At 54.9% G+C, this 15,000-nt stretch overlaps 1 protein-coding gene and 1 long non-coding RNA gene across 10 annotated transcripts in view; both read right to left on the bottom strand.

Moving 5' to 3' along the window:
- Positions 1-7,491: 7,491 nt before the first annotated feature.
- Positions 7,492-8,492, bottom strand: LOC310959602. Its single transcript, XR_014593575.1, has 2 exons — positions 8,238-8,492; positions 7,492-7,986 (listed from the first exon to the last, which is right to left on the bottom strand). It is a non-coding gene; the product is annotated as an uncharacterized lncRNA (long non-coding RNA).
- Positions 8,493-8,911: 419 nt separating this feature from the next.
- The window catches only part of scn4ab (sodium channel, voltage-gated, type IV, alpha, b), a 50,424-nt gene continuing 44,335 nt past the window's right edge, over positions 8,912-15,000 (bottom strand). For all 9 annotated transcript variants that reach the window (XM_083931010.1, XM_083931017.1, XM_083931016.1 and 6 more), the window contains 9 exons: positions 14,367-14,651; positions 12,240-12,293; positions 12,021-12,158; positions 11,389-11,493; positions 11,041-11,311; positions 9,909-10,530; positions 9,686-9,830; positions 9,512-9,589; positions 8,912-9,429 (listed from right to left, as the gene is read on the bottom strand). In XM_083931010.1, coding sequence (XP_083787136.1) covers positions 9,070-9,429; positions 9,512-9,589; positions 9,686-9,830; positions 9,909-10,530; positions 11,041-11,311; positions 11,389-11,493; positions 12,021-12,158; positions 12,240-12,293; positions 14,367-14,651 — 2,058 coding nt within the window. In that variant the 3' untranslated portion in view covers positions 8,912-9,069. The remainder of the gene's footprint in view (positions 9,430-9,511; positions 9,590-9,685; positions 9,831-9,908; positions 10,531-11,040; positions 11,312-11,388; positions 11,494-12,020; positions 12,159-12,239; positions 12,294-14,366; positions 14,652-15,000) is intronic.

Here is a 15,000-nt window from a genome sequence, read left to right as displayed (position 1 = left end):
GGTGGTGGTTCCTGTTCAGAAAGGGGGACCAGAGGGTGTGAGCCAGTTCCAGGGGGATCACACTCCTCAGCCTCCCTGGTGAAGTCGACTCCAAGGTGCTGGAAAGGAGGTTGGTCCTGTAGAACCTCAGACTGAAGAGGAACCAGGTGGATCCAGTCCTGGACCTGGACCAGGACCAGCTCTGCACTCTCCAGGATCCTGGAGGGGGTCTGGGAGTGGGCCCATCCGGTCTACATGTGCTTTGTGGATCTGGAGAAGGCCCATGACCGGGTCCCTGGAGATACTGTGGGAGGTGCTGGGGGAGTCTGGGGGGAGGGGGTCACTTCTGCAGTCGCTCTACTGCACCGTGATGAACAGAGAGCTGAGGAGGGCAAAGCTCTGGATCTACCCTCAGTCCTGGTTCCTACCCTCACCTGGGGTCCTGAAAGCTGGGTCAGGACCCAAAGAACCAGGTCCAGGTCAGGACCCAAAGAACCAGGTCCAGGTCAGGACCCACAGAACCAGGTCCAGGTCAGGACCCAAAGAACCAGGTCCAGGTCAGGACCCACAGAACCAGGTCCAGGTCAGGACCCAAAGAACCAGGTCCAGGTCAGGACCCAAAGAACCAGGTCCAGGTCAGGACCCACAGAACCAGGTCCAGGTCAGGACCCACAGAACCAGGTCCAGGTCAGGACCCAGAGAACCAGGTCCAGGTCAGGACCCAAAGAACCAGGTCCAGGTCAGGACCCACAGAACCAGGTCCAGGTCAGGACCCACAGAACCAGGTCCAGGTCAGGACCCAAAGAACCAGGTCCAGGTCAGGACCCACAGAACCAGGTCCAGGTCACGACCCAAAGAACCAGGTCCAGGTCAGGACCCAAAGAACCAGGTCCAGGTCCAAGCGTGTGAAGTGTGTTTCCTCAGGAGGGGGTCTGGAGTCTCCCTTAGAGAGAGGGGGAGAAGTTCAGCATCCGTGAGGAACTCGGAGTAGAGCCGCTGCTCCTTTGTGTTGAAAGGAGCCAGTTGAGGTGGTTCAGGATCATCTGGTCTGGATGAACCCTGGCGCCTCCAGTGGAAAATGTTCCTGATGTCACGACACAAAGGGAAAAACATGGTTTGATGTTTTCGTTCTCAGATCAGCTGTTTGAATAAATTCACAGCTGATCTGAGAACATTTACAGCATCAACACAGGAAGTGACTTTATGCATCTGCAGCATCGACACAGCACCTGAATGATTCAGCGTTCCGTGACCCAGATGGGATCCGACCCGTCAGCTCATCCATGTGAACGAGGCGGCGACACCGACACCTGACAACAGGAGCTCACACGTGTGTGTGTGTGTGTGTGTGGGTGGGGGGGCGAGTCCAGCGTCCTGTAAACACACGGAGCTGTGATCACCACGGCTCATTCACTCCACGGGCCGAGACAGCAGGCGCTGGGGAGTGACCCAGGACAGGGTCACCCCGAAACAGGGTCACCCCAAAACAGGGTCATCCCGAAACAGGGTCACCCTTGAACAGGGTCACCCTTGGACAGGGTCACCCTTGGACAGGTCCGCCCTGAATGATGGGGTCACCCTTGGACAGGTCCGCCCTTAATGATGGGGTCACCCTTGGACAGGTCTGCCCTGAATGACAGGGTCACCCTTGGACAGGTCCGCCCTTAATGATGGGGTCACCCTTGGACAGGTCTGCCCTGAATGATGGGGTCACCCTTGGACAGGTCCGCCCTGAATGATGGGGTCACCCCAAAACAGGTCCACCCTGAAACAGGGTCACCCTTGAACAGGTCTGCCCTGAATGATGGGGTCACCCTTGGACAGGTCTGCCCTGAATGATGGGGTCACCCTTGGACAGGTCCGCCCTGAATGATGGGGTCACCCTTGGACAGGTCCGCCCTGAATGATGGGGTCACCCTTGGACAGGTCTGCCCTGAATGATGGGGTCACCCTTGGACAGGTCCGCCCTGAATGATGGGGTCACCCTTGGACAGGTCCGCCCTGAATGATGGGGTCACCCTTGGACAGGTCTGCCCTGAATGATGGGGTCACCCTTGGACAGGTCCGCCCTGAATGATGGGGTCACCCTTGGACAGGTCCGCCCTGAATGATGGGGTCACCCTTGGACAGGTCTGCCCTGAATGACGGGGTCACCCTTGGACAGGTCTGCCCTGAATGATGGGGTCACCCTTGGACAGGTCCGCCCTGAATGATGGGGTCACCCTTGGACAGGTCCGCCCTGAATGACGGGGTCACCCTTGGACAGGTCCACCCTGAATGATGGGGTCACCCTTGGACAGGTCCGCCCTGAATGATGGGGTCACCCTTGGACAGGTCCGCCCTGAATGATGGGGTCACCCTTGAACAGGGTCACCCTTGGACAGGGTCACCCTTGGACAGGTCCGCCCTGAATGACGGTGTCACCCTTGGACAGGTCCGCCCTGAATGATGGGGTCACCCTTGGACAGGGTCACCCTTGGACAGGGTCACCCTTGGACAGGTCCGCCCTGAATGATGGGGTCACCCTTGGACAGGTCCGCCCTGAATGATGGGGTCACCCTTGAACAGGGTCACCCTTGGACAGGGTCACCCTTGGACAGGTCCGCCCTGAATGATGGGGCCACCCTTGGACAGGTCCGCCCTGAATGATGGGGTCACCCTTGGACAGGTCCGCCCTGAATGATGGGGTCACCCTTGGACAGGGTCACCCTTGGACAGGGTCACCCTTGGACAGGTCCGCCCTGAATGATGGGGTCACCCTTGGACAGGTCCGCCCTGAATGATGGGGTCACCCTTGAACAGGGTCACCCTTGGACAGGTCCGCCCTGAATGATGGGGTCACCCTTGGACAGGTCCGCCCTGAATGATGGGGTCACCCTTGGACAGGTCCGCCCTGAATGATGGGGTCACCCTTGGACAGGTCCGCCCTGAATGATGGGGTCACCCTTGGACAGGTCCGCCCTGAATGACGGGGTCACCCTTGGACAGGTCCGCCCTGAATGATGGGGTCACCCTTGGACAGGTCCGCCCTGAATGATGGGGTCACCCTTGGACAGGTCTGCCCTGAATGACGGGGTCACCCTTGGACAGGTCTGCCCTGAATGATGGGGTCACCCTTGGACAGGTCCGCCCTGAATGATGGGGTCACCCTTGGACAGGTCCGCCCTGAATGACGGGGTCACCCTTGGACAGGTCCACCCTGAATGATGGGGTCACCCTTGGACAGGTCCGCCCTGAATGATGGGGTCACCCTTGAACAGGGTCACCCTTGGACAGGGTCACCCTTGGACAGGTCCGCCCTGAATGACGGTGTCACCCTTGGACAGGTCCGCCCTGAATGATGGGGTCACCCTTGGACAGGGTCACCCTTGGACAGGGTCACCCTTGGACAGGTCCGCCCTGAATGATGGGGTCACCCTTGGACAGGTCCGCCCTGAATGATGGGGTCACCCTTGAACAGGGTCACCCTTGGACAGGGTCACCCTTGGACAGGTCCGCCCTGAATGATGGGGTCACCCTTGGACAGGTCCGCCCTGAATGATGGGGTCACCCTTGGACAGGTCCGCCCTGAATGACGGGGTCACCCTTGGACAGGGTCACCCTTGGACAGGGTCACCCTTGGACAGGTCCGCCCTGAATGATGGGGTCACCCTTGGACAGGTCCGCCCTGAATGATGGGGTCACCCTTGAACAGGGTCACCCTTGGACAGGTCCGCCCTGAATGATGGGGCCACCCTTGGACAGGTCCGCCCTGAATGATGGGGTCACCCTTGGACAGGTCCGCCCTGAATGATGGGGTCACCCTTGGACAGGTCCGCCCTGAATGATGGGGCCACCCTTGGACAGGTCCGCCCTGAATGATGGGGTCACCCTTGGACAGGTCCGCCCTGAATGATGGGGTCACCCTTGGACAGGGTCACCCTTGGACAGGTCCGCCCTGAATGATGGGGTCACCCTTGGACAGGGTCACCCTTGGACAGGTCCGCCCTGAATGATGGGGTCACCCTTGAACAGGGTCACCCTTGGACAGGTCCGCCCTGAATGATGGGGTCACCCTTGGACAGGTCCGCCCTGAATGATGGGGTCACCCTTGGACAGGTCCGCCCTGAATGATGGGGTCACCCTTGGACAGGTCCGCCCTGAATGATGGGGTCACCCTTGGACAGGTCCGCCCTGAATGACGGGGTCACCCTTGGACAGGTCCGCCCTGAATGATGGGGTCACCCTTGGACAGGTCCGCCCTGAATGACGGGGTCACCCTTGAACAGGTCTGCCCTGAATGATGGGGTCACCCTTGGACAGGTCTGCCCTGAATGATGGGGTCACCCTTGGACAGGTCCGCCCTGAATGATGGGGTCACCCTTGGACAGGTCCGCCCTGAATGATGGGGTCACCCTTGGACAGGTCCGCCCTGAATGACGGGGTCACCCTTGGACAGGTCTGCCCTGAATGATGGGGTCACCCTTGGACAGGTCCGCCCTGAATGATGGGGTCACCCTTGGACAGGTCCGCCCTGAATGATGGGGTCACCCTTGCACAGGTCCGCCCTGAATGATGGGGTCACCCTTGGACAGGTCCGCCCTGAATGACGGGGTCACCCTTGGACAGGTCCGCCCTGAATGACGGGGTCCTGTTCTAATAACTTGGGCTGGAGAAAAACCCGTGAAGTCTTCAGTCTCTGAACTTCCTGCAGAGTAAAGTCATTAGTTCTGCTGTCGCTGCGTTTGAGTCTCAGGAGGAACCAGACGGGTTCACACGTATGTTGTGTTCTGTAACTTGTTGCTTAAATAACGTCTTGATGTGGGACGTGTTCGGGGTCCCGGCCCTCAGAGCACCTGAAGCTGAAGCTGCTGTTGTTTTATAAAGATGATAAATATAGATGAGATAAATGTTGAGTCCAGCAGGAGGCAGCAGCAGCTCACGACTCAGCACAGAAACATCATTCACAGTGAACACATGAAGAGACCAACTCTGATGATGACGCATGGATTCATATCTGATGATGAATAAAGTAAACACATGATGTCGGAGACGTGTTGATATTTTCTTTAACTCTGTTTATCGTTAAAGAAGATTCACAGTGGTCTGGACCTCAGAGTCCAGCTGCTGCAGCAGTTTCTCTCTGCAGCGTCATTATTTATTATTTAATATTATTTATTATTATTTATTAATTAATATTTATTATTTATTATTATTATTATTATTGCTGAAGTGCAGTGAAAGTCCTGCAGGCACAGAAAGAGCAAAGTGAAACCTGAGTCAAACAGGGTTCGGCTGAAGAGAGTTCCTCCTGAACACACGGCTGAAACCAGACACAGCCGGTGTGTGTGTGTGTGTGTGTGTGTGTGTGTGTGTGTGTGTGTGTGTGTGTGTGTGTGTGTGCTCCTCAGTCATGTCATTTCTGCTGCAGCTGTTGCGTTTCTTGTATCTCTCATTGAACTTTGGCCGTTAAGATCAAACATCAGCTGCTGCATTGCTGCCCTGAGCCAGGCAGGGAGTGGAACCATCTCCTGTGAGCCAGGCAGGGAGTGGAACCATCTCTTCTGAGCCAGGCAGGAAGTGGAACCATCTCCTCTGAGCCAGGCAGGAAGTGGAACCATCTCCTCTGAGCCAGACAGGAAGTGGAACCATCCCCTCTGAGCCAGACAGGAAGTGGAACCATCACCTCTGAGCCAGGCAGGAAGTGGAACCATCTCCTCTGAGCCAGACAGGAAGTGGAACCATCCCCTCTGAGCCAGACAGGAAGTGGAACCATCACCTCTGAGCCAGGCAGGAAGTGGAACCATCTCCTCTGAGCCAGACAGGAAGTGGAACCATCTCCTCTGAGCCAGACAGGAAGTGGAACCATCTCCTGTGAGCCAGACAGGAAGTGGAACCATCTCCTCTGAGCCAGACAGGAAGTGGAACCATCTCCTGTGAGCCAGGCAGGAAGTGGAACCATCTCCTGTGAGCCAGACAGGAAGTGGAACCATCTCCTGTGAGCCAGGCAGGAAGTGGAACCATCTCCTCTGAGCCAGACAGGAAGTGGAACCATCTCCTCTGAGCCAGACAGGAAGTGGAACCATCTCCTCTGAGCCAGACAGGAAGTGGAACCATCTCCTCTGAGCCAGACAGGAAGTGGAACCATCTCCTCTGAGCCAGGCAGGAAGTGGAACCATCTCCTCTGAGCCAGACAGGAAGTGGAACCATCCCCTCTGAGCCAGGCAGGAAGTGGAACCATCTCCTCTGAGCCAGACAGGAAGTGGAACCATCTCCTCTGAGCCAGACAGGAAGTGGAACCATCTCCTCTGAGCCAGACAGGAAGTGGAACCATCTCCTGTGAGCCAGGCAGGAAGTGGAACCATCACCTCTGAGCCAGGCAGGAAGTGGAACCATCTCCTCTGAGCCAGACAGGAAGTGGAACCATCTCCTGTGAGCCAGGCAGGAAGTGGAACCATCTCCTCTGAGCCAGACAGGAAGTGGAACCATCTCCTCTGAGCCAGACAGGAAGTGGAACCATCTCCTCTGAGCCAGGCAGGAAGTGGAACCATCTCCTCTGAGCCAGACAGGAAGTGGAACCATCTCCTCTGAGCCAGACAGGAAGTGGAACCATCTCCTCTGAGCCAGACAAGAAGTGGAACCATCTCCTCTGAGCCAGACAGGAAGTGGAACCATCTCCTGTGAGCCAGACAGGAAGTGGAACCATCCCCTCTGAGCCAGGCAGGAAGTGGAACCATCCCCTCTGAGCCAGGCAGGAAGTGGAACCATCTCCTCTGAGCCAGACAGGAAGTGGAACCATCTCCTCTGTGCCAGGCAGGAAGTGGAACCATCCCCTCTGAGCCAGGCAAGAAGTGGAACCATCCCCTCTGAGCCAGGCAGGAAGTGGAACCATCTCCTCTGTGCCAGGCAGGAAGTGGAACCATCCCCTCTGAGCCAGGCAAGAAGTGGAACCATCTCCTCTGAGCCAGGCAGGAAGTGGAACCATCTCCTCTGAGCCAGACAGGAAGTGGAACCATCTCCTGTGAGCCAGGCAGGAAGTGGAACCATCTCCTCTGAGCCAGACAAGAAGTGGAACCATCTCCTCTGAGCCAGGCAGGAAGTGGAACCATCTCCTCTGAGCCAGACAGGAAGTGGAACCATCTCCTCTGAGCCAGACAGGAAGTGGAACCATCTCCTCTGAGCCAGGCAGGAAGTGGAACCATCTCCTCTGAGCCAGGCAGGAAGTGGAACCATCTCCTGTGAGCCAGACAGGAAGTGGAACCATCTCCTCTGAGCCAGACAGGAAGTGGAACCATCCCCTCTGAGCCAGGCAGGAAGTGGAACCATCACCTCTGAGCCAGGCAGGAAGTGGAACCATCACCTCTGAGCCAGGCAGGAAGTGGAACCATCCCCTCTGAGCCAGACAGGAAGTGGAACCACAAAGGTGTTTAGGTGTAATCGTTCTCCGGAGCGTGTGACGTTTTAAAGGTTGTGATGTCATCCTCAAACGGACCAATCAGAACGCAGACGACACAAAGAACAAAGAGACTAAAATCATCATCAGCTGTTTTACTTCATAAACAACAACAAAGAAAAGATCAAAGAGAAGAAACAGACACATGACGTCATCACGTCTACTTTGCCTCTAACGCCGTCCTCACCTACGGGAGTCTCCACCTGTCAGACTCTGGCTCCGCCTTCTTTCCTCTGACCATAAAAGGGCATGTATGTGACGCTGGGGGGAGGGGCGTACGTCCATCTGGCTGACGTTTACCTCCGAGGGCCAGAGGCTAGCTGTTACTCAAGAGGCCACGCCCCTAACCCTAACCGGCCCCTAGTGGACGCTCAGAGAACGGACGTGTTTGGAGCTTCCAACACGCCGCCAACAGGCGAGTCAGAGTAATAACAATAACAATAATAATAACAATAACAATAACAATAATAATAATAATAATATATAATACAGTTAATCTAACAGTATGACCACACATGACCCCGGCCCTGACCCCGGCCCTGACCACGGCCCTAACCACGGCCCTGACCACAGCCCTGACCCCGGCCCTGACCACTGACCACAGCCCTGACCACAGCCCTGACCACTGACCACCGCCCTGACCACAGCCCTGACCACGGCCCTGACCACGGCCCTGACCACAGCCCTGACCACTGACAACGGCCCTGACCCCGGCCCTGACCACTGACCACAGCCCTGACCACAGCCCTGACCACGGCCCTGACCACAGCCCTGACCACAGCCCTGACCACTGACAACGGCCCTGACCCCGGCCCTGACCACTGACCACAGCCCTGACCACAGCCCTGACCACGGCCCTGACCACTGACCACCGCCCTGACCACAGCCCTGACCACAGCCCTGACCACAGCCCTGACCACGGCCCTGACCACAGCCCTGACCACAGCCCTGACCACGGCCCTGACCACAGCCCTGACCCCGGCCCTGACCACGGCCCTGACCACGGCCCTGACCACAGCCCTGACCCCGGCCCTGACCACGGCCCTGACCACGGCCCTGACCACAGCCCTAACCACGGCCCTGACCCCGGCCCTGACCCGGGCCCTGACCACGGCCCTGACCACGGCCCTGACCACGGCCCTGACCACAGCCCTGACCCCGGCCCTGACCACAGCCCTGACCCCGGCCCTGACCACGGCCCTGACCACCGCCCTGACCACAGCCCTGACCACAGCCCTGACCCCGGCCCTGACCACGGCCCTGACCACAGCCCTGACCACAGCCCTGACCACGGCCCTGACCCCGGCCCTGACCACAGCCCTGACCACCGCCCTGACCACAGCCCTGACCACAGCCCTGACCACGGCCCTGACCACAGCTGTCGGTTCACCTCATCCTTGCTGCGGTGTAACATCAGATAAAGGCTCAGACGAAGAGCTCAAAGGTTTTGAACTTCAGTGTTTAAGTGGATACGAAGAGTGGTAACACCGAGGGGGGGGGTTTAGTGCAGGTGAAGAATCTGAAGCGACAGAAAAACAAAGGCACAGAAGAAGAAAGGAAACTGTTCAGAGTCGTGGTTCAGGACCTCCTCGGGCGCCGTGAGTCCACCGCTCCTCTGACAGCTGAGTTCCCACAAGACAAACAGAAGAGACACGTCATCAAACCATTGACTCCCTCAGGTTCTCGTCTGGCAGGAAGCAGGAAGTGTTGGGGGGCGGAGCGGCGTGGAGGATGACCTCGCTCTGGAGCTCCACGCGGGGGACAGCACCTGAGACGCCTGAGAGCGGCTCCTTTGTGTCCTCGCCGTCTCCGTACAGCTGACTGATTCGTGTACGCAGAAGTCCTTCCGTCTCCGGCGGCGGCTCTTCTCGCCGCCCCGTCGTCTTCTCTCGGTACTTGTAGGACGCCAGTTTGACCGTCCGCTGCAGGAGGTGTTTCCTGTACGCCCTCTGGATCACCAGCGCCGCCACCTCTTCCTGTTTCCTGCGCAGAGTGCTGCTGATTGGCTCGTAGGACACCTGTTGGTCACATGAATGAGCGTCATGAATGATCCTTCTCCGTCAGCGTGTGGAAATAAAACACAGCAGAACAGAGCGACACCTTTGAGGGGTTGTTGGCCATGAACTTCTCCTCCATGCTGGCTTTGAGAGCGTCCATCTCCCCCGAGTCACCCAAGACCTGCACACATGATGTGACATGACTCAGCACAACACACGATAACATGACACATGATGACGTGAAGAACAACAGAGCTGCGTGGAGACGACACGTCACCTGAGCGGTGAGGGCCAGCAGGATGTCCAGGCAGTGGATCTTGTCTCCGGGGACCAGAGGCAGGTCCATGTGGATCAGTTTGATGGTGTTGGGTTTAGAGATCCTCAGAGGATCCTTCAGAGTGTCGCAGAAGTCCGACAGCTCGCTGTGGAACGAGTCAGCGTCAGAACAGAACCAACACGTGCTCAGAGGAACGATCGTGAACCACCTTCTCTACAATCACCTGTACTGGATGAACTGTGAGGCGCCGGGATCGAACTTCTCCCACGTTTCATAGAACATCTCAAAGTCGTCCTCACACAGCGGGTCGGCGCTCTCCTCCGTCGCCACGTTGAAGTTCTCCAGGATGATGGCGATGTACATGTTGACCACCACCAGGAAGGACATGATGATGTAGGCGGTGAAGAAGACGATGCCGATGGCCGGGCTGCCACAGTCCCCTCGGACCGCCGAGCCCGGGTTCTCTGCGTCCGGGTCACAGTCGGGCGGCGTGTTCATGATGGGACTCAGCAGCCCGTCCCAGCCGGCGGACGTGGTGATCATGAACATACAGATCATGCTGTTCCCGAACGTCTCAAAGTTGACCATGTCGTCGATCATGCCCTCCTTCCTCACGTAGGCGAAGTTGGACATGCCGAAGATGGAGAAGATGAACATGATGAGGAAGAGGAGGAGGCCGATGTTGAAGAGGGCAGGAAGTGACATCATCAGGGCGAACAGCAGCGTCCGGATCCCCTTGGCGCCTCGAATGAGACGAAGGACTCGGCCGATACGAGCCAATCGGATCACACGGAAGAGCGTGGGCGACACGAAATACTTCTCTATGATGTCAGCGAGGAGGAGGCCTGAGGGGCGGAGAGGAGAGACAAGATGGCCGCCGTTAGTGGCGCTGGTGTTAATGGTGTTGTTGTTGGTGTTGTTGTGGTTGTTGTTGTTGTTGTTGTTGTGGTTGTTATTGTTGTTATTGTTGTTGTTGTTATTGTTGTTGTTGCTGTTGTTGCTGTTGTTGTTGTTGTAGTTGCTGTTGTTAATGTTGTTGGTGTTGTAGTTGCTGTTGTTAATGTTGTTGGTGTTGTTGTTGCTGTTGTTAATGTTGTTGGTGTTGTTGTTGCTGTTGTTAATGTTGTTGGTGGTGTTGTTGGTGTTGTAGTTGCTGTTGTTGTTGTTGTTGTGCGCCTACAGGGAGCGCGTGGAGCGAGCGGAGTGTATTCGAAGCGTTAGTGAATAAAACCTTGGACTAAACTCAAACTCGCTCCGTCTCTGAGCCAACAACCCGTTTCCTCACGGTTCAGACGTCTCAGCACATCTGTGATGAAACGATGACATCACCGGATGCTGATTGGCTGCTGACTCACCTACGATGGACAGGATGACGACCACGAAGTCGAAGATGTTCCAGCCGACGGCGAAGTAGTGCTGGCGGAGCGCGGTCATCTTCAGGGTGCACTCTGTGGTGAAGATGACGATGAAGACCAGGTTGACCCAGTACAGGACGGCCACCTTGGCCTCGCTCTGCTCGTCCGTCTCCACCATCATGGTCACCATGTTGAGGCAGATCAGCACCATGATGAAGATGTCGAACACCTGCGTGGTCACCAGGTCGAACACCAGACCCTGGAACGCGTTCTGGGGACACAAAGGAAACAGGAACGTGTTGAACTCTGCTGTCGTTCTGAAGCCGGACAGGAAGGAAGTGGACCCACCTCCGGGCGAGGGACCGGCTTCTGAGGTTTCTTAGAACCCAGTTTCTTCATCGCGTTGTAATATTTCTTCTGCTCCTCCGTCATAAAGATGTCTGTTCCCCCCAAGTAAAGAAGAAAGACACGACAGTTAATCCATGTTTGTGGTAAACAAACGTGTCTTTGATGTTGTTGTGGTAAACAAACGTGTCTTTGATGTTGTTGTGGTAAACAAACGTGTCTTTGATGTTGTTGTGATAAACAAACGTGTCTTTGATGTTGTTGTGATAAACAAACGTGTCTTTGATGTTGTTTTGATAAACAAACGTGTCTTTGATGTTGATAAACAAATGTGTCTTTGATGTTGTTGTGATAAACAAACGTGTCTTTGATGTTGATAAACAAACGTGTCTTTGATGTTGATAAACAAACGTGTCTTTGATGTTGATAAACAAACGTGTCTTTGATGTTGTTGTGATAAACAAACGTGTCTTTGATGTTGTTGTGATAAACAAACGTGTCTTTGATGTTGATAAACAAACGTGTCTTTGATGTTGTTGTGATAAACAAACGTGTCTTTGATGTTGATAAACAAACGTGTCTTTGATGTTGTTGTGATAAACAAACGTGTCTTTGATGTTGATAAACAAACGTATCTTTGACTTCTGTTGGTTGAAGTTGTCGATGATGACGCCGATGAAGAGGTTGAGGGTGAAGAAGGAGCCGAAGATGATGAAGATGACAAAATAAATGTACATGTAGAGATTCTCCTCGTACATCGGCTGGGACTCCACCTGCAGACGCGACATGGTAACCACGGCAACCACAGTCATGACAGTAACCACGGTAACCACAGTCGTGAAACCGTTACTTACATCTCTAGAGTCGACCGCTGCGTACATGATGTCGATCCAGCCTTTAAATGTGGCCTGAAAGACACAACATCACTCCATCAATGTTTATTTATAATCAAATATATATTTATATTTATATATATTTATATAAATGATTATAAATAAACATTATATACATATAAATAAAGTCCAGCCGTCTGCATACAGAGAAACTAGATCAAAGAGAGACAGTTGGAGAGAGTTGGGGACAGTTGGAGACAGTTGGAGACAGTTGGAGACAGTTGGAGACATTTAGAGACAGTTGGAGACAGTTGGAGAGAGTTGGAGACAGTTGGAGACAGTTGGAGACATTTAGAGACAGTTGGAGACAGTTGGAGACAGTTGGGGACAGTTGGAGACATTTAGAGACAGTTGGAGACAGTTGGAGACAGTTGGAGAGAGTTGGAGACATTTAGAGACAGTTGGAGACATTTAGAGACAGTTGGAGACAGTTGGAGACAGTTGGGGACAGTTGGAGACAGTTGGGGACATTTAGAGACAGTTGGAGACAGTTGGAGACAGTTGGAGAGAGTTGGAGACATTTAGAGACAGTTGGAGACAGTCGGAGACAGTTGGAGAGAGTTGGAGACATTTAGAGACAGTTGGAGACAGTTGGAGACAGTTGGAGACAGTTGGGGACAGTTGGAGAGAGTTGGGGACAGTTGGAGAGAGTTGGAGACAGTTGGAGAGAGTTGGAGACAGTTGGAGAGAGTTGGAGACAGTTTGAGACAGTTGGGGACAGTTGGAGAGAGTTGGAGACAGTTGGAGACAGTTGGGGACAGTTGGAGAGAGTTGGGGACAGTTGGAGAGAGTTGGAGACAGTTGGAGAGAGTTGGGGACAGTTGGAGAGAGTTGGGGACAGTTGGAGAGAGTTGGGGACAGTTGGAGACAGTTGGAGAGAGTTGGAGACAGTTGGGGACAGTTAAGGATAGATGGAGACAGTTGGAGACAGTTGGAGAGAGTTGGGGACAGTTGGAGACAGTTGGAGAGAGTTGGAGACAGTTGGGGACAGTTAAGGATAGATGGAGACAGTTGGGGACAGTTGGAGAGAGTTGGAGACAGTTGGAGACAGTTGGGGACAGTTGGAGAGAGTTGGGGACAGTTGGAGAGAGTTGGAGACAGTTGGAGAGAGTTGGAGACAGATGGAGAGTTGGAGACAGTTGGAGAGAGTTGGAGACAGTTGGGGACAGTTAAGGATAGATGGAGACAGTTGGAGACAGTTGGGGACAGTTGGAGAGAGTTGGGGACAGTTAAGGATAGATGGGGACAGTTGGGGACAGTTGGAGAGAGTTGGAGACAGTTAAGGACAGTTGGAGACAGTTGGAGACACTTGGGGACAGTTGGAGAGAGTTGGGGACAGTTGGAGACAGTTGGGGACAGTTGGAGACATTTAGAGACAGTTGGAGACAGTTGGAGACAGTTAGAGACAGTTGGGGACAGTTAGAGACAGTTGGGGACAGTTGGAGACAGTTGGAGACAGTTGGAGACATTTAGAGACAGTTGGAGAGAGTTGGGGACAGTTGGAGAGAGTTGGGGACAGTTGGGGACAGTTGGAGAGAGTTGGGGACAGTTGGGGACAGTTGGAGAGAGTTTGAGACAGTTGGGGACAGTTGGAGAGAGTTGGGGACAGTTGGAGACAGTTGGAGACAGTTGGAGACAGTTGGGGACAGTTGGAGAGAGTTGGAGACAGTTGGGGACAGTTGGAGACAGTTGGAGACATTTAGAGACAGTTGGAGAGAGTTGGGGACAGTTAAGGACAGATGGGGACAGTTGGAGAGAGTTGGAGACAGTTGGAGACAGTTGGAGAGAGTTGGAGACAGTTGGAGACAGTTGGAGACAGTTGGAGACAGTTGGGGAGAGTTGGGGACAGTTGGAGACAGTTGGAGACAGTTGGAGAGAGTTGGAGACACTTGGGGACAGTTGGGGACAGTTGGGGACAGTTGGAGACAGTTGGGGAGAGTTGGAGACAGTTGGAGACAGTTGGGGACAGATAGAGAGAGTTTGAGACAGTTGGGGACAGATAGAGAGAGTTTGAGACAGTTGGGGACACTTGGGGACGGATGGACAGCTGTCCACGGTTGGAGAGACTGGATCCCTGTCCTCACTCACCACCTGCAGCAGGGACAGGTAACCCATCCCCACGTTGTCGTAGTTGACCTTGAGGTTCTTCCAGCGGACCTCGGTGAAGTTGGCGTCCATCAGAGCGAGACACTCGCTGCGGTTGTTGACGTCCTCGGGGGCAAACGTCTCCTGCGACGTCTCGTTGAAACAGTGAAAGAACTTCCCTGCGAACAGATTCACGCCCATGATGCTGAAGATGAGCCAGAAGATGAGACAGACGAGCAGGACGTTAAAGATGGACGGGATCGCCCCGACCAGGGCGTTCACCACCACCTGAGAGGGACAGGGGACAGAGGGACAGACGGGGACAGAGGGACAGACGGGGACAGAGAGACAGAGAGACAGGTCAATAAACCAGGGCGTTCACCACCACCTGAGAGGGACGGGGACAGAGGGACAGACGGGGACAGAGGGACAGACGGGGACAGAGGGACAGAGAGACAGGTCAATAAACCAGGGCGTTCACCACCACCTGAGAGGGACAGAGAGACAGAGGGACAGACGGGGACAGAGAGACAGAGAGACGGGTCAATAAACCAGGGCGTTCACCACCACCTGAGAGGGACAGAGAGACAGGGACAGAGGGACAGACAAACAGACAGACAGGGACAGAGGGACAGAC

The sequence above is a fragment of the Echiichthys vipera genome (genome assembly GCF_963691815.1).
Source record: "Echiichthys vipera genome assembly, chromosome: 17".
NCBI classification, from domain to species: Eukaryota; Metazoa; Chordata; class Actinopteri; order Perciformes; family Trachinidae; genus Echiichthys; species Echiichthys vipera.
The sequence above is the reverse complement of the archived record's forward strand: the minus strand, read 5'-3'. Positions and strand labels throughout refer to the sequence as shown.